Source organism: Loxodonta africana, chromosome 14 (assembly GCF_030014295.1).
Source record: "Loxodonta africana isolate mLoxAfr1 chromosome 14, mLoxAfr1.hap2, whole genome shotgun sequence".
NCBI lineage: Eukaryota > Metazoa > Chordata > Mammalia > Proboscidea > Elephantidae > Loxodonta > Loxodonta africana.
The window spans coordinates 81,561,425-81,581,595 of record NC_087355.1 but is presented as its reverse complement, the minus strand read 5'-3'; the positions used below and the strand labels follow the sequence as shown (position 1 = coordinate 81,581,595).

The 20,171-nt window shown below is 41.4% G+C and overlaps 1 protein-coding gene across 3 annotated transcripts in view; it reads left to right on the top strand.

The window, feature by feature from the left end:
• TMEM71 (transmembrane protein 71) overlaps window positions 1-19,730 on the top strand; it is a 39,317-nt gene extending 19,587 nt beyond the window's left edge. For 2 of the 3 annotated variants that reach the window (XM_010588500.3, XM_010588501.3), the window contains 5 exons: window positions 3,624-3,809; window positions 8,328-8,403; window positions 14,582-14,643; window positions 14,745-14,805; window positions 19,034-19,730. In XM_010588500.3, the coding sequence (XP_010586802.1) occupies window positions 3,624-3,809; window positions 8,328-8,403; window positions 14,582-14,643; window positions 14,745-14,805; window positions 19,034-19,049 (401 nt within the window). In that variant the 3' untranslated portion in view covers window positions 19,050-19,730. The remainder of the gene's footprint in view (window positions 1-3,623; window positions 3,810-8,327; window positions 8,404-14,581; window positions 14,644-14,744; window positions 14,806-19,033) is intronic. The other variant, XM_064268103.1, reaches the window with a different exon arrangement.
• Window positions 19,731-20,171: the final 441 nt, after the last annotated feature.

Sequence of the window (20,171 nt, the reverse complement as noted above, 5' to 3'; positions counted from 1 at the left end):
ATAACGCTAGTAGGGCTACCTGCTGGAATGGTTTGTGCATTATGACCCTATTTTCTATGGTTAAGGTTGGAGAGAAAAATGAGATGTCAGGGAAAGTGTGAATTGAGGGAAAATAATGTCTTCTTGACCATGAAAAAATCTTGATTTTTTTTAATGTTAATTTTTTTCTGGTTCTCCGTTCGATGCCATCTCTCCTTTTAGAAGGTTCTGTGTAAAGTTTCCAGCATTCCACATAGGATAAAAACTTTAATTTCATCCAGCTGTCAGTGGCAAGGCTACGCGTGCAACAGGTGGCCTTGGGAAACAGCACTGGATATTTTTATAGTTGTCAGTCTCATCCACATCTCCCTAGAGCTCAATTAAGTGCCATTCATGACTGTACAAGTGGCCATGAAGGTCCCAGCCCTTTCTCCTTCCACATTACTGTGATCATCTAGCCTCTGCTTTGGCTCCAGGCCTCCTTTGCAGTGAGGTCCTTACTGCCTAGACTGCATGTTTCACCCTCTGCTACTTCCTTTCTCCATGGCAACCAGCAGAGATGCTTCCATAGACTGCTGTGTTGAGTGGCTGAAAGCTGTGGGTGGGATGGTGGAAGGGAAGCTACAGAGTTGAGATTATTGAACAATATCATTAATATCACACACATGCAAAATTTTGCTGAAGATAATTCAAAAACAGTTGGAGCAGTGTATCAATGGGGAACTGCCAGAAATTCAAGCCTGATTCAGAAGAGGACGCGGAGTGTGGGATATCATTGCTGATGTCAGATGGATCTTGGCTGAAAGCTGAGAATACCAGAAAGATGTTCACCTGTGTTTTATTGGCTATGCAAAGGCATTCGACTGTGTGGATCATAACAAATTATGGATAACATCGTTAAGAATGGGAATTCCAGAACACTTAATTGTACTCATGTGGAACCTGCACGTAGACCAAGAGTCAGTCATTTGAATAGAACAAGGGGATACTGTGTGGTTTAAAGTCAGGAAAGGTGTGTGTCAGAGTTGTATCCTTTTGCCATATATATTCTATCTGTATGCTGAGCAAATAATCCGAAAATCTCGACTCTATGAAGAAGTACACAGTGTCAGGATTGGAGGAAACCCCATTAAAAACCTGCAGATATGCAGATGACACAACCTTGCTTCCTGAAAGTGAAGAGGACTTGCAGCACTTACTGATGAAGATCGAAGACCACAACCTTCAGTAGGGATTACATCTCAACATGAAGAAAACAAAAATCCTCACAACTGGACCAATAAGCAACATCATGATAAAAGGAGAAAAGACTGAAGTCGTCAAGGATTTCATTTTAATTGAATCCACAAATCAACACCCATAGAAGCAGCAGTCAAGAAATCAAATGACATATCGCATTAGGCAAACCTCTACCAAAGACCTCTTCAAAGGTGTCACTTTGAGGACTAAGTTGTGCCTGACCCAAGCCATGATATTTTCATTCCCCTCCTATGCATGCAAAAGCTGGACAATGCACAAGGAAGACTGAAGAAGAATTGACACCTTTGAATTGTGGTGTTGGTGAAGAATATTAAATATACCATGGAGAGCCAGAAGAACAAACAAATTTGTCTTGGAAGAAGCACAGCCAAAATGCTCCATAGAACCAAGAATGGCAAGACCACGTCTCACATAATTTGGACATGTTATCAGGAGCGATCAGTCCCTGGAGGACATCACGCTTGGTAGAGGGCAGCAAAAAAGATGAAGACCCTCGACAAGGTGGATTGATACAGTGGCTGCAATAATGGGTCCAAACATAGCAACAATTGTAAGGGTGGCACAGGACTGGGCAGTGTTTCATTTTGTTGTACATAGGGTCACTGTGAGTTGGAACCGACTTGACAGCACATAACAACAACACAACACAGTGTATGCTTATAAGGTTTTCAGTTGTTGATTTTTTGCAAGTAGATTGCCAGGCCTTTCTTCAGAGGTCCTCTGGGTGGGTGCCAACCTACGACCTTTTGTGTAGCAGCCGAGCCTGTTAAGGCTGGATTGTTAAAAAGGGGTCAAATTATGACAGTTCCCACGGGTCACACTTGGCAGGTAAGATTTATTCGGTGGGCAGTTTGGAGCCATGAAAGAATTTGAGCAGAAGTGTAACGTGACAAGATTTGTGTGTTGTAATGCTCTTTCAGCAGCGGAAGATTTGAAAGATTCGCTGTCCCGCATTTCAGGAATTATGACTGTGGAACTTCAAGAGACACTTGGGGTCTTTAAAGAGCAGTGGTTCTTAACTGGGGGTGAGGTGGGGGTGATTTTGCCCTCCAGGGGACATTTGACAATCTGGTAGATATTTTTGGTTCTCAAAACTCAGGGGAAGGGGTGCTACCAGCACCTACTGAGTAGACATAGGGATGTTTCTAAACGTCCTACAATGCACAGGACTCTCCCGAACAAAGCATAATTATCCAATATATTACTACTATTGCCTCGTCACAGGGAGAGCAGACCTAACACACTGAAGGTTTCTCGATCATTAGAGCTTTTGCAACAACCCTGGTAAATGCTTACAATCTGTCTGCATCTCCTGATTGCTCGTACCCTTGTCAAAACACACCGCTCTCTGCCTTCATCTCTGCGTTATAACACACAGTTCTACCCTGACACACATGGGGTTGCTGTGAGTCTCCATCGACTGGATGACGAGTGGTAACAATGCAGCCAGAATCATCTCCCATGACCCCACATACTCATGTATTCCCATCTAGCTACACAGGAGAGCTTGCTGTCCTAGGAACCCACCCATGTTCTCTCACAGCTTGATGTCTTCTCTCTCCTTTTCTTTCCTTCTCTCTTGCCTTTGCCTGGACTGCCCTATTCTTGCTTGTCTCTCTGGAAGAATTCCTACTCACCGTGCAAGCTTGCACTTAAGTACTGTACCTGATAAAAACAGTATACATTTGCACTCCAAAATCACCTATAAAACCTGGAGAGAGACATCTTTCCCCCACCTAATGCCTGCACCAATGGGGATACAGCTTCTTGCCTTCTCGTTGGACTAGTGGACAGATTTCTCTTCTAGGCTACACTTTCCTTGAAGGAATATCTCTTCATGAAATCCTGCCATATGCAGCTACTCAGCTCCAGTTCTTTGTCTCTCTTGGGATGAAATCCCTTGTCTGTCCCTACGGAGTCATTCAACCACAGCCCTTTTGTTACCATGACTTTTAAGTGTCCCTCCCCACTCCTCAGGCCAGCTCCATCCACAGCTCAAGTTCCGAGTTCTGAGTTTCCTTGGATTGGCCTCTGAGAATATCCCTTTCTTTTGAGCTCAACTATATATTTAAAAAGTGTATTTTCTGAAATCCACGGCCTTTTAGACACCAGCCCAGGGAATACCTATATACCATGGCACGACTCTTGGCTACTATCAGAGTGGCTTTGCTTTCAAGTCAACGAGCCTTAAATAGACTCAAATTCTTACCTGAGGCCATCTCAGTGAAGGTGAACACTGAATGGATACAACACACACATTCATACACACACATACACACACATTTACACTCATGCACACACACACATACATACACACACGTACACATATGCTCATATGCATGCACACACAGACACACACACACACAGAACCCTTGCTTTTCCAGGAAGTGGTTTTGACTGTTCTCTGACTGATGACTGGGCGTTGGAGGAGCCGAGTGCAGAGTCGATGGACACTTCTTCTCCCAGCCGAGAGGCATCACTGTCTCCCAGAGAAATCTCCTGTGACTCATGTCTCCAGACCCAGCTGACAGCATCCGAACATTTCCAGGAGAACAGTTCAGATCATCCAAGTAAGTGTGTAGGTTTTTTTTTTTTTTTTTTTTTTTTTTTAACTCTTTGCCCCATCTGAGGAATTCTTCCTTTCAGGGCCTAGGTAGGACTTGGAGATGACTCATGGACACTCAGGAACTGGTACCAACCTGTGCTGCGGGGGGAACAGGGCCACGGCTAGAACCCACTGCCATATTCACAGAGGTGGTGATGGCCTTTGGAGCGTGAGCTTAGAGGCCTCAAAGGCTGTATCTGCAGTGCTTTATGTAGTCTCGTAAAGTTCTGAAGACAGGTGGCAAAATGTTAGGCTCTAATTAACCTGGCTAGTGGGTGCACACGGGTTTGTTATTTTACTCTTTGTACTTACTTGTGTACTTGGCGTACTTCATAATAAAAAGAAACACCCTTAATGCTTTGCCTCTGGACAGTCACGAGATAAAAAGGCATTTCTTATTTGGAGCACGTCTGAAACAAGCTCAACCAGCACATTCCTGAATTCCCGGTTTGTTAACACCTGATTACTCAGGAGGGAGACAGCCTTGCATCAGGGGATAGACAGTGGGCTCTACCATCACCTGCCAAGTGTCAAAGCTCAGCTCCTCCCTCACTCCTTAGCTGTAACTCTGAAGCGGTTTACCAAACTCTGAAGCTTAGCATTCTCATCTGCAAAATGAAGAAAATAATAGTCCCTACCTTTTAATGAAGGAGCCCTGGTGGCACAACAGTTGAGCGCTTGGCTGCGAACTGAAAGGTTAGCAGTTGGAACACACAGGTGGCGCCATAGAAGAAAAGATCTGGTGACCCGCTCCTAGATGATGGCCTAGGAAACCCTGTGAGGCAGTTCTGCTCTGTCACATGGGGTCGTATGAGTCAGAATCAACTCAATGGCACCTAACAACAACAACCTTTTAATGACTAAAATAATTCATGTAAAGTACTTAGGATGGTGCATCACATGTACCGAATACTCGTAAATGTGAGATTATTGTTATATATATATTTTTTATCACTATGAGTCTGACTGGAAGAGATCCATATGTATGCCTATTCCTAAAAAAGGTAATCCAACCAAATGCAGAAATTGTCGAACAATGTCATTGATATCACACGCAAACAAAATTCTGCTGAAGATCATTCAAAAGCAGCTGCAGCAGTACATCCACGGAGAACTGCCAGAAATTCAAGCCAGATTCAGGAAAGGACGTGGAACCAGGGGTATCATTGCTGATGTCAGATGGATCCTGGCTGAAAGCAGAGAACACCAGAAGGATGTTAACCTGTGGTTTATTGACTATGCTAAGGCATTCGACTCTGTGGATCATAACAAATTATGGATAACATTGCGAAGAATGGGAATTCCAGAGCACTTAATTGTGCTCACAAGGAACCTGTACATAGACCAAGAGGCACTTGTTCAGACAGAGCAAGGGGATAATGCATGGTTTAAAGTCAGGGACCGTGTGTGTCAGGGTTGTATCCTTTCACCATACCTAGTCAATCTGTATGCTGAGCAAATAATCTGAGAAGCTGGACTATATGAAGAAGAACAAGACATCATGATTGGAGCAAGGCTCATTAACAATCTGCATTATGCACATGACATGACCTTGATTGTTGAAAGTGAAGAGGACTCTAAGTGCTTATTGATAAGATCAAAGACCACAAACTTCAAATGGATTACACCTCAACATAAAGAAAATGAAAATCCTCACAACTGGACCGATAAGCAACATCATGATAAATGGAGAAAAGATTGAAGTTGTCAAGGATTTCATTTTACTTGGTTCCACAATCAACACCCACAGAAGCAGCAGTCAATAAATCGAAAGATGCATTGCATTGGGCAAATCTGCTGCAAAAGACCTCTTTAAAGTGTTGAAAAGCAACGATGTCACCTTGAAGACTAAGGTGCGCCTAACTCAAACCATGATGTTTTCAATCCCCTCATATGCATGCGAAAGCTGGATGATGAGTAAGGAAGACCAACGAAAAATTGACATCTCTGAATTGTGAGTTGGTGAAGAATATTGAATGGACTGCCAAAAGAACAAGCACATCTGTCTTGGAAGAAGTACAACCAGATTGCTCCTTAGAAGCAAGGATGGTGAGACTACGTCTCGCATTGGACATGTTATCAGGAGGGATCAGTCCGTGGAGAAGGACATCATGCTTGGTAAAAGGGAAGGTCAGCGAAAAAGAGGAAGACCTTCAACGAGGTGGATTGACACAGTGGCTGCAAAAATGGGCTCAAGCATAACAACGATTGTAAGGATGGCGCAGGACCAGGCAGTATTTCGTTCTGTTGTACAGAGAGTCACTATAAGTTGGAACCAACTCCATGGCACCTGACAACAATGACAATATCACTATGAGTCAGAATTGACTCGATGGCAATGGGATTTTTTTTTTTTTAATCAACAAAGAACAGGAAATAGATGTCCACTATTCTCAATGAGTTTGCAGTCTAGTGGGAGATACAGAGAAATACAACAGCGACTTTAATGCAGTGTGAACAGAAAGCTGAAGAGACATGAATGAGGTATTATAGGAGTACAGAGAGGGGCCAGCTAAGAGTCAGGGCAGAGTAGAAGGAATCAAGATAGGCTTCCCAAATGAGGTGACATTTGAGCTAAGTCATAATAGTTACTAAGTATCTTAGTTACCTAGTGGTGCTGTAAGAGAGATACCACAAGTGGATGACTTTAACAAAGAGAAATTTATTGTCTCATAGTCTAGGAGGCCAGAAGTCCAAATTTAGGGTGTCAGCTCTAGGGCAAGGCTTTCTCTCTCTGTTGGCTCTCGGGGAAGGTCCTTGTCATCAATCTTTCCCAGTCTCCAGTCTTGGAGCTTCGCTGCACAGGGACCGTAGGTCCAAAGGATTCCCTATTTTCCTGGCTCTTGTTTCTTGGTGGTGTGAGGTTGCCATGTCTCTGTTCAATTCTCTCTTGTATATCTCAAAAGAGATTGGTTTAAAACACAATTAAATCTTGTGGATTGAGTCCTGCCTCATTAACATAACTACCTCTAATCCTGCCTCATTAACATCATGGAGGTAGGATTTATTACACATAGGAAAATCACATCAGATGACAAAAGCCTGGACAATCGCACAATACTGGGACTCATGGCCTAGCCAATTTGACACAAATTTTGGGGGGACACAATTCAATCCATGACGCTAAGTAAAAGGCAGCTGAAGAAACGCCTTGATGAACAACTTGTCCAAACTCACACAATGTATATCTTTGTGAAACTTGAATTCAAGCCCAGTGCCCCTTCAGTATCCACGTCTAGTGATCTTCAGTGTTTCAAGTCAGACTTGTTCTGTAAGGAAACATTTTCCAAATTCCATGTGATATCTGGGGAGGCTAAGAATAAAACACATTTTAGAAGGATGGTTGAGTGTTCAATTGAAACCATAATCACTTATTTAATTCAGAGTATGCATGAAAGACCATACATTTGTGGTGATATCATTCACTTCTGCTTTAATTTGCATTGCCAGTCTTCAGTATTCCACTACATTATGGGCTAAGTAGGTTTTGTTAGCAGACCCAATCATCATTCACAGCAAGAAGAGCAAAAATAAATACAGTCTTAGCATCGAGTCATTCCAAGCTTTGAACAAGTATTGTAAAATTGAATGTTTGAACCGTTTGGCAAAAATTAGGTTGGAGTCCGTTTATGCTTTATATCATTACCTGGAAATCATTAAGCCAGCTCTGATGTCTTTTAGGTGATTATAGTAATGCCTACTCAGGTTCATGACTGGTTTAACTCATGTTTATAAGTGTTAAATAAGTGGAGTTCATAAAATGAAGGCTTTGCAGTCCTTTCTACTGTGTCTCTATACCATTGAAAGTATTTACCGAGAGCAAAGAGCTTCTCAAGGATAAATAGTTTGCTACATCTATATGTTCTCCTTTTTGGCCTTCAGAGACTCTCAGTAGGCAAAGTTGCAATTCGTTTTCCCTGTCCAAGTTCAGACAAAATGTTATACTCCAGCTACAACTGGCTCTGGCACCTCCTGGTTGTGTGACCTTGGGCAGATGGCATCATTTCTTTGAGTCTTGGTCTTCTCATCTGCAAAACTAACATAATGGTGTCTACGTCCCAGGCTTGCGGTGCTGATTAAATGAGCTAATGTATGAAAGCTCTTCATCAACTGTAAGGCACTCTGCAAATTTTAGGTATTGTTATCACAACCACCACCACCATCATCATCATTAGACTTAGATTCTGACATTAGCATACACTCTACAAAACTTCTCCCCAACATTAAAGCAAAAGGCAAACCCAAAACTGTTTAAGTAGCGTAATTATGATCATTTATTTTTCAGTGATAGAGGAAAGTTATTTGCTGACATTTTCTAATGAATAGCCCTGTACAGTAGTAAGAAATTTGATCCTATCACTTATGACCAGCTGTTTGAGATGACACACATTCCCAGAAGGGAAGATCTAGTATAATTTTATTGCTTCAAGCTAATTCAATCAGCAATGATTTCTAATTCATTTAATTTTATTTTTCCTATTAGAAACCAGTTTGCTACAAGAGGTCTCTTTTCAAGCCATCCTGCTAGCTGCATGCTTCATCTTTTCTGCGTGGGCAAGGTAATTCAGATCTTATTTTCATGCAGTGGTTATTTCATAATTAATGAAGCTGTAATTGATTCATGGATCCCTTGCCTCATCCCATGGAACATTTTCGGTAGCTGTGTGGTTAAGATTTGCTCATATTTCTGACCATGATAAGTGTCCCTTTATTTATATCACCTCCTCCTCCCATCATCTCACAAAGCATGAAACAGCCAGTGTATCTTGCTTAAAATTTGATTTTAGTATTGTCTTAGTCATCTAGTGCTGCTATAACAGAAATACCACAAGGGGATAGCTTTAACAAAGAGAAATTTATTCTCTCACAGTCCGGTAGTCTACAAGTCCAAATTCAGGGTGTCAGCTCCAGGGGACAGCTTTGTCTTTCTCTGTCGGCTCTGGAGGAAGATTCCTTGCCATCAATCCTCCCCTGGTCCAGGAGCTTCTCAGGCACAGGGACCGCAGGTCCAAAGGACGCACTCTTCTTCTGGCACTGCTTTCTTGGTGGTATGAGGCCCACCTGTCTCTCTGCTTGCTTCTCTCTTTTAAATCTCAAGAGATTGCCTGAAGACACAATCCAATCTTGTGGATTGAGTCTTGCCTCACCAATACAACTGCGGGCCCACTCTCCCTCATTAACATCATAGAGGCAGGATTTACAACATGTAGGAAAGCCTCACAATACCAGGAATCATGGCCCGGCCAAATTGATACACATATTTTTTGGGTGATGTAATTCAATCTATGACAAGTATGTAGCTTGCTTTGTTCAAAGCCTCAAGAGACTCTCTGTTACAGATACAATCTAAGCACCCCTTGCCTGGAGTTCAAGGACACCTGAGGTTTCTATTAGGGAATGTGACCAGGACTCCACCTTTTCCGTTGTATGTTCATATCCTAACATAAACTCTTTATTCCAAGGAATTTCACTCAACATCTCAGAACACATAATGTCCAAGTCTGATTATAGGTGTTTTGTGTTCTGCCCTCTATCTGATATGTCCTTCCCCTGCCTTCCTGTTCTTTCTTTGCCCAAGTCTCCAGTACAGTGATCAAGTGCTTTCTGTGCTAAGCCCATTCCTGCCTCAGGGCCTTTGCACTTGCTGTTCATGCTGTCTCATACAGTCTTCTACAGATAGTCTTATAACGTGTGCTCTTAATTCCTTCTGGAATCTGTTCAAATGTCACAGCAGCAGAGAGACCTTCCTGAACCACCTCGTATAAATTGCACACCCACTCTCTGTTGCACGCCCCTCTTTACTTCAGAGCATGTATCACCACCTGACATATTATATGTTCACTTGTTTAAATATTAATGGCCTGCATTGTGCTATGAGAATGTGACTTCCCTGAGAGTAGAGACATTGTCTTCTTCACATCTGTGTCCTCAGGGCCAGAGGCTCAACTGATACTTGTTGAATGCATGACACAAGGGTGAATGATATGGTCCCAAGCTCTTTGTGGTCCTTGTACTTAAGTCACCAAGTGCTGCCTGCTTTCAAGTCATGCGCTTCCAGGTCAACTAACTGAGAATCATGAGAGAGTTGTTTTTTAAATGCAGAGTTTTAAAAACACAAAGTCATTTTTAAAACACAAATATCTCTTGAAATTCTAATTTAGATCTAGTGAGAATCACTACTTTAAAATAAGCTTCCCAGATAATTATGAGGTTTGAGAAGCATTTTTAGATTACAATGGGACTGAAAGAACAAAAGGGGGAGGGGGCTCTGCAGTTAAAAATAAATTTGCAAAATTCTGCAGTATATATCCCAAGCTGGAGGATTATAATGTTCATTAGCATCATAAAAGCTCAGTGAAATAATGTAGTGAAGAAACATGCTTAGCTTTATTTAACTTAGTGGTTCCCAAACTTAGCTGATCATTTAGTCTTTTCTATCATTTTACAGGCTACTAATGAGATATTGTTCTTATGTCAATTTATGTAGATACTCTGCTCCCAAGGAGGTTGTCTTAGTTACCTAGTGCTGCTGTAACAGAAATACTACAAGTGGGTGGCTTTAACAAACAGAAATTTATTCTCTCACAGCCTAGGAGGTTTGAACTCCAAATTCAGGGTGCCAGCTCCAGGGGAAGGCTTTCCCTCTGTATAGGCTCTGGGGGAAAGTCCTCGTCCAGCTTCTCAGCTCAGGGGCCCTGGGTCCAAAGGATGCATTCTCCTGGTTCTTCATTCTTGGTGATGTGAGGTCCCCCTCCTCTCTGCTCGATTCTGTCTCTTATATCTCAAAAGAGATTGACTCAATATATAATGTAATCCTGTAGATTGAGTCCTCTCTCATTAACATAACTGCCTCTAATCCTGCCCCATTAACATCATAGAGGTTAGGATTTACATCAGATCACAAAATGGTGGACAACCACGTATCATGGCCTAGCCAAGTTGATACACATTTTGGGGGGACACAACTAAATCCACAGAGATGGAGCCTAACTCTGTACCCCATGACTATGGGCTGCACTTAGTGATTTTCTTCCAAAGGATGGAGTATAAGAAGGACGAGAACCTAACTTTATATGGAGGGACAAGGAAAATACTAGCTCATCCAGGTAACCAAGTTTAAGGCATGTTGACAGCATGTGCCCTTGATATGCTTTGATGAAAAGGGCACTTTACCTCTGTGATTTTCCTCCCTAAAACCTATAACCTGAGGCTAACCATGAGGAAAACATAAGACAAACTCAAATTCAGAGACATTCTACCAAATACCTGACTAGTGCTTCTAAAATTGTCAAGCCATCAAAAACAAGGAAAGACTGAGAAACTGTCACAACTCAAAGGGGCCTGTGGAGACAAGACAATAGAATGTAATATGGTATCCTGGATGGGATCCTGGAACAGAAAAAGGACATTAGGGGGAAAAAAAAACTAGTAAAACCTAAACAAAGTGCAGAGTTGAGCTAACAGTAATGCACCAATGTTGGCTTCTTAGTCATGACAAATACACCAGAGTAATGTAAGATGTTAGCAGTGGGGGAAACTGGCTCAGGGGTACTATCTTTGCAGCTGTTTTTAAAACTACTCCAAAATGACAAGGGGTATACCCATTGAATGGACTTGAAACCCTTACTGAAAATCAACTGACTATAGATGTAACAACTTTTCTGGACTGTCAATTCAATTTCATTGATCTTTTTTTATATGTCTATCCTTATGCCAGTAGCATGCTGCCTTGATTATTGGTACTGTGCACTAAGTTTTCAAGTTGGGAAGTGTCTTGACTGAGTTCTCTAGAGAAGTAAAATCAGTGAAGTATATTTATATGTATGTATGAAGAAATGATGAAGTAAAAGAGCTGAACAGAAGACTTCAAAGGGTGCCTCGAGAAGACAAAGTATTATAATGACACTTGCAAAGACCTGGAGTTAGAAAGCCAGAAGAGAAGAGCATGCTCTGCGTTTCTCAAGCTGAAAGAACTGAAGGAAAAATTCAAACCTCGAGTTGTAATGTTGAAGAATTCTATGGGGAAAATATTTAATGATGCAGGAAGCATCAAAAGAAGATGGAAAGAATACACAGTCACTATACCAAAAAGAATTGGTCCACATTCAACCATTTCAGGAGGTAGCGTATGATCAGGAACCAATGAGACTGAAGGAAAAAGTCCAAGCTGCACTGAAGGCATTGGCGAAAAACAACAAAAAATACATATGTATATATAGAGAGAGAGAAAATGAAAGCGCGAAAGACAGAAATTTAGATCAAGGAAAAGGCTCACACACTTGTAGAGGCTAGAAAGTCCTAAGTCCGTGGGTTGGGCTGGAGGCTTCTCCTGGCTCATGTAGCTGCAGGGGCTGGTGAACTCAAGATCAGCAGGTCAGACTCACAAACTAGGAAGGCTGATGAATCCCAGGATCAGCAGGTAAGACAACAGTCTGCTGGCCCACAGTGTAGAGGGCGATGAATCCTAAGATTGGCAGGTAAGCTCAAGTCCCAAGAATTGGAGGTCAGGTGAGGAGCCAGGTGCAGGATGCAGAGCAAGCAAAAGCCAGCGAGCTTTGCCAGAAAGTCCACCATATTGGATGCAGGTCACACCCCCAAGGAAACTCCCTTTCAACTGATTGGCTGCTCACAGTAGATCTCATCATGGAGGTGATTACATTCCATCAGATCTTATTATGGAAGTGATTACATCATTACACAGCTGCCAAACTACATTATAACTGCCAAACTGCTAAGAATCATGGCCTAGCCAAGTTAACACACAACAGTAACCATCGCAGGAAGTGTGAATTCTCCAGCTTTGTTCTTCTTTTTCAAGATTTCTTTTGGCTATCCTGTGTCCCCTTTGCATTATTTTTTGTAAGAGAGAAAAATCAAAAACAACCCAAATGTCTATAAATAGAGGATGGGACAAATAAATTATGTGTGTCCATATAATGGAATGATATACAGTTGTCAAGAAAGATAGAGCTAGAGAAAGAAAGGAGAGAGAGAGTTCTTAAAGTATTAATTTTTATTCATTACAAGTAGATGTAAACCTGGAATACTTTACTATCTATGCTTTCTATCTCATTGACACCTATAACTATATTTAATTTATTGTAGTTCATTTATTTAATTGTGTGTAAGTGGGTTACATTATTTATGAGCTTAATTTCAGACAGGAAGAGGCATTATGATGTGTTTGTTATTGGAAGAGAGTGTTGGTCTGATAGGTCTGGGAAGCGTTGATAAAGGCAACACGTGCTGTGGGGTTTTCAGAGGAGTCAAAATAGATGCCCACCTCCCCATTCTCTGATCAGGTATATCTTGATCTTGGAGCATTAGGATAGCCTCTGAACTAATTTTCTTACCACTGGGGTTGTCCCCCTTCAATCACATGTTGCCCAGGTTGGTCTTTATAAGACCTTATCTTGGTCATTGAGTGCTGCTATGCCAAAAATACCACAAGTGGATGGCTTCAAGAAACAGGAATTTATTCTCTCACAGTCTCATAGGCTAGAAGTCCAAATTTAGGCCATCAGCTCCAGAGGAAGGCTCTCTGTCTATGTTGGTTCTGGAGGAAGGAGCTTGCCATCAATCTTTCCCTGGACTAAGAGCTTCTCAGCACAGGGATATTGAGTCCAAAGGATGCACTGTTATCTATCCTGGCACTATTTCCTTGGTTGTATGAGGTCCCCCTGTCTCCCTGCTTGGTTTTCTCTTTTGTATCTCAAAAGATATTGGCTAAGACACAATCTGTTCTTGTAGATTGAGTCCTGCCTCATCAACATAACTGTCGCTATTTCCACCTCATTAACATCATAAAACCCATTGCCAAACCAAACCCATTGCTGTCAGAGTTGATTCTGACTCATAGCAACCCTATAGGACAGACTAGAACTGCCCCATATGGTTTCCAAGGAACAGCTGATGGATTTTAACTGCCGACCTTTCAGTTAGCAGTGGTAGCTCTTAACCACTATGCCACCAGGGCTTCTGTTAACATCATAGAAATAGGATTTAAACACATAGGAAAATCACATCAGATGACAAAATGGTGGACAATCACATAATACTGGGAATCATGGACTAGCCAAATTGATCCACATATTTTTGGGAGATGCAATTCAATCCATGAGAGACCTCATCAGCATCATCAAGTCCAGCTTCTTAGCAAGGAGCTTTCAGTTCTGCCCCTGGTCTTCTCCTGCATCCTCCCATCCATCCCTCCCCAGCCAGATCCAGCGATGTCAGACCATGTGCAATACCCTTCCCCTCACACCAACCCATACCTATTAAACATTGTTCCATTGATCTATGTGTCCCTCCTTTCAGCAATACCACACCATCTTGTTCAATGTAGTTTTAAAGTAAATCTTGAAATTCTAAATTTATATTAAGTCTAAGGGGGAAACCCTGGAAACTCTATGGAGCAGTTCTACTCGGTCCTATAGGGTCGCTATAAGTCGGAATCAACTCAACGGCACTGGGTTTTTTGGGTGTTAAGTCTAAGGAGCCCCGGTGACACAACGGTTAAGTGGTCACCACAAACCCTCCCAGTGTCTCCACTGAAGAAAGACCTACTCCCACAAGGATTACAGCTTAGAAACCCTATGGGGCTGTTCTATGCCACGGGGTCTCTATGAGTCGGAATGTACTTGATGGTACTTAATAACATATTAAGCCTAAAAGAGCATCTCATATGTTGGAAATGCATAATCGGTATGCTAACCCTGCGTAATGCTGTTGTTTCAGGTGGTTTCTGGGAGGAATATTAGCCAGTGTCTTCACATGCCCGTTGGTGATAACTATAGCTTGTAAGTAATCATTCCCCAAATGGCTGCTCTGCTTCCTATATTTCATTCCAATTTTGTTCATTTTGAAATCATTTTTAAATGCTTTCTCTTTCTCCCCCAAGATTTTGTCAAGTCATTGTTTCTCAGCATTGCCAGCTATTTCAAAGCCACCACCGGTGCTTGGTAAGTGTTGTCTCTGATATCGTCATTGTCTGGGCAAAGGTGACCATGATCTCATATCTGAGGATGGTTTATGATGAGTCATAGAAGGCAATGACTCCACACAGGAGGGGTCCTGATTGTTCGTCCTGAAGAATTGCTTTCGTTACTGATAAATCCAGTAGTATTATCATCCTACCTGCTTATGTATCTTACGACAGATAGAATTAGTTTTTATGGCAGCAGGACTTAGAGTGATTTTTTTTTTTTTAAGTTTTTATTGTGGTGAAATACATGTAACAAAATATTTCATCAATCTTATAATACAATTTGGTGACATTAATACATTCACCATGTTGTACAATAATCACCACTATCAATTTTCCAATTTTTTTTATCCTGAACAAAAACTCTGTACTTCTTAAGCAATACCTCCCACTTTCCCCTCCCACCTGCCCCAGGTAACCACTAATGAACTTTGATCTCTGCATTACCTAATCTAGATATTTTATATCAGTGGGTTCACACACTATCTGTCCTTTAGTTATTTCACTCAGCATAATTTTTTTCAAGATCCATCCATGTTGTGGCATGTATCAGGACTTCATTTCTTTTTTATAAATTCCATTGCATGTGTATACCACATTTCATTTATCCATCTGTTCTTTTTCTTAATAATTTGTTTTATTTCTGTTGTTAAAAATGTATACAGAAAAACATATACCAATTCAACAATTTCTACATGTACAGTTCAGTGACATTGACTGCATTCTAGAACTTAAAAAATTTAAAAATAATTTTAGGTGCTTTTTGGATTCGTAGCATTGTACTTTATAGATACCTCATCTTAAAGAAAATTGATCGTATATAGTTACCCAAATTGTTGCAAATGGCCCATGAAATGATCACAGTCACATACTGTGATTTCTCTGCCATCTCAGACTCACTCATTGGTCCCCCCGTGTGCTGACTGCCATGGTTCAGCATATTTCAAAGGGTTCCTGAGATCTGGGTGAGATGCTCACAGAATTTCAAACAGCCTGCAAAGCCCCATTCCATTGCAAGATGGATTATATTAATTACAAGCACTTGGCTGCCAGAGGCCACCACCCAACACTTGGAGATTGAGGACTATAACTCAAATTAGCTTCTTGGCCTTCACTTTTGACACTGTTTCTCTGTTTTTGAAATCTTTTGCTGATTCTGAAATTTCAGTGGAGTTTAGTGAAGATTTATTTTGCTTAGGACTCTAACCAATATTGATTTACAGACACTTTGAATGATGTTTCCCTGATAATTTGCTGGCATTCCAGGTTTCTGGGTGGCCATTGATACAGCTAAATATTATCTAGTCTGATAGAAAATTAGGTCCTGAGGACAGTCAAGAAACCCTGATTCTTTTAACCCTTGTAAATTAACGACATTTGTTTAAAACTCTATTAAGATGACCAATTGCCTCCCTCTAGCTCTAGGTAGCCCCTAGGCTCCTGCAGAACTTACAGGTACATCTTCCATGATATTGACTATATTACGTCTGCATGTGTGCCCGGCTTTATGGGCTGAGGTGGCACACTAATTAGGGTTAACACTGACTGGGCTAACTGATATGTCCAAATAAAGAGTGAAAAGAACCATTTTGTAACCCAACTTTCGTTAAGTGAAAACATATTAGGGTAGAGCTGTCAGATGGGGCAAACAGTACAAACCCCTCCCCTTTGCATTTTAAGATAAGCATGTACAGTCCCATCAGAAAGACTTAAGCACCGTCTTGTTAGGAAGCCCTGTGAGGAGAGCAGAGCTTCTCAAACTGTGGCTGGGGGACTATCTGCTCTAGAATCAACTCGGAAGCTTGTTTAAAGAGCAGACTTTAAATCTACAGAATCAAAATTTCTGAGGAGGTCTACATCTTTAGCCAGCTCTCCTGGTAATTCTTTGCACATTTAACTATGGGACCCTTGGAAATACAATTTCATTCCTAAAGTGGTACCGTCTAAGCCACCAAACATTTGTTGAAAACTTATAATATATTCTGTGGCACACTGGGTGCCCAGTTTAGCTCAACAGACATTTATGGGGTCTCTGCTATGGATCAAAGGAGTCCTGGTGGCACAGTGGTTAAAGTGCTCAGCTGCTAACCAAAAAATCAGTGGTTTGAAGCCACCAGCTGCTCCTCAGGAGAAAGATGTGGCACTCTGCTTCTGTAAAGATTTACAGCCTTGGAAACTTTTGGGGCAATTCTACTCTGTCCTGTAGGGTTGCTATGAGTAGGAATCCACTCAGGGGCAGTGGGCTTGGTATTTTAGTTTTATGCCATGAGTCAGACACTGTCTCTAGGTCACAATTTCAAGGCATGTGCCTGGCCTCAAGATTTCATCATCCAGTTTGAGTAACAGATGTGCAAAGGGCAAGGTGAAGTCGCCTTTTGATACAGTAAGTGCAAGTAAAGATTAAGTGCAGAGACTCTGGGAGCAGAAAGAGGGAGGTTTTCCCAGACATGGAGGATGATGGGGCGTGTGAGCAGAGCAGACTTCCTGGAAGAGCCAGTAGCAGATGTTCAGGGGTTATATCATCTCCAGCTTTCAGAGCATCTCCGCCAGGGCCTGGTGTTCTGTTCTGAGCTCTTTGCTTGCGCTCACCTAAAGAAATTCAATCCGAGTAGTTCTGTTCCTAAACACTGTCATCTACAAACTCATTTATGAAATAAGGGCCCTTCTTTGAAACCCTGGTGGCATAGTGGTTAAGAGCCCGGGCTGCTAACCAAAAGGTCAGCAGTTTGAATCTACCAGGCACTCCTTGGAAACTCTATGGGGCAGTTCTGCTCTGTCCTGCAGGGTTGCTATGAGTCAGAACTGACCGGACAGCAACAGGTTTTTATTTTATTAATTTTTTTTTGTCTACATCTCTTAACTTATCCTTTTCTCATTCTCTTTCCATTTTTTTTTTCCTGTTCCCTTCCTCCCCAGCCTCATATGCACACACTCTTGCTTATAAGACCCTGGAAAACAAGCACTATTGACTTTACTTTTATATCCATCTCAATGCTTTGAAAATACATATTTCATAAAAAAAAATAAGCATTCATTAAATTGAATATATTTGTTGCATCATTTCTTAAAGTACTTCCTTTACACCCAAGAGCTCACCGACTGTATATTAAAGGTTTTGCAAACCTCTCCCTATATGTATAAATATACCCGGAAGCTAAGAAGCCGTAGACGTAGTTATTAGCATCAGGAGTCAAGAATGACTTACAAGGCTCCTCTGACAATTAATGATGAGAATCTGAGGAAGTGGAGGGCAAGCACTGAATTCACTTCAACAAGCATTAATGACGTATTTCCTCCCATACCCAACTGCACTGTGCGTAGTTAGATTAGGTGCCGATCCTTCAGCACTGCGTCCCCAAGTCATATCCCTTTTCATACCATAATGCGATTCTTATTCGATTGCCTTTCCCAATAAATTTAAGGTCTTCAGCTACAGGGCTGTCCATCCTGTTCACCATTGGCTCAAGTGTCTCTTTCAAATGAAGTCATCATGGTATCACATGTCGTCTATAATGTATTAGCATCAATGGTGGGCATTTTTCACATTTACAACTTCTTTATGAACAAAATGGGTATTGGTTAACATCTGTCTTCTCTATATGCGGGAATGCATGTTTATATAGATGGTGAATGAATGAACTTATAAACCACTTGCCATCAAGTCAGTTCCAACTCATGGTGACCCCATGTGTTTCAGAGTAGAACTGCACTCCATAGGGTTTTCAGTGGCCGTGATCTTTCTGAAGTAGATCGCCAGGCCTATCTTCTGAGACACCTCTGGGTAGACTCAAACCACCAAATTTTGGGGTGGTAGAAGCCAAGTGCTTAACAGCTTGTGCCACCCAAGGACTCCAAGAATAAATTTTAAGGAATAAACATATGGGGAAAATCCACTTGCTACCCTCTAGGTATTCCATTTTAGCAGGGGTGGTGCAGGCAGGGAGATAAAACAATATTACCTAAGACCAAGCTGCGCTTAGGGTTCAAAGCCTCTGTAGCCTTCAGTAGAAAAGGAGGGTACCAAGAACTGCTATGGTGGAAAAAAAAAATTACCCTAAATTGAGGCTCTACTCTTCCTAGTTACAAGTATTTAAATTAGTAGTGTGTGTGTGTGTGTGTGTGTGTGTGTGGTTTCTGGAGCAGGCACTGCATTTCCTATATATGTGAATGAATTATGCATTTCTTTTCTCCTTTCACTGATGTAGGTTGGCCAAAATTTGACAAGCATTTAGGAGTGCTCTGGATGAATGTCTTCAATCTGAATATCCAGAAATTATCCTGTTTACAGTCCATTGGGAATCAATGGATTTATTGGAAGCAGTGAACAACTGGATCATCGCGAAAAACATTTTAATTTGGCTATGTGACTTTTTGTTAAGTCCTAGTTTTACGCTTCTAAGCGTAATATGCTGAGGAAAATGATATTAATTTGCCTTCCCTCTGCAAACACTAGCAGTTGAGAGGGAAAGGACCAGAAAATGTAAGAGATAAAGGGCAAACCACCTGGAGTAAATATTTCCCTAAGGCAGTGGTTCTCAAACATGAATTTTCCTCATAGAATTCCGTGAAGAGTTGGTAACAATGCACCTCTCCCTTGCTTAACGGCTCTAATTGAGTAATGAAAACAAGTTTATATAATCAGTATCAACTTGAAAGTAATTGAATGCATGTTGTACATAAAATATAATGTAAACAAGGTTTATCATTCTTTCAAAAAGAGTGACTAGATAGTGGGTGGCGATAGTGATGGTTGAGGGGAAAGAGGAAGGAGAGAGTCATTTTTTTGGAAGGGGATTTCCGCTTTTGAACCTTTTTTTTCACCAAGTTTTTAACCTTCTCAGGGCTCATGATTATCTTTCACTCAAATTGCTATTAAAAAAAAATATATATATATATATATATATATATTAAAAAAAACACAAAAACTTCTGCGGGGATAAGTATAGGCTTTGAAGCACATGGAAAAGGCACAGTTGGACAACCTAGATGAAGACACCACTCAGAAGGGATTAGGCTTAGGATCCACCCCACTCTGGTACAACTTCCTTAACATAACAAAACAAAGCCTCTATTTCCCAACAGGATTGTATTTGCTGGTACCAAACTTAAAAACCAAACCCACTGCCTTCTAGTCAATTCCCACTCATAGGAATCCTATGGGACAGAGTAGAACTGCCCCATAGAGTTTCCAAGGCTATAAACCTTTACAGAAGCAGACTGCCACAGCTTTCTCCCACAGAGTGGCTGGTGGGTTTGAACCACCGACCTTTTGGTTAACAGCCGAAAGTTTTAACCACTGCACCAACAGAGCTCCTTTTAGTGGTATAGGGCTTAGGATTTCAA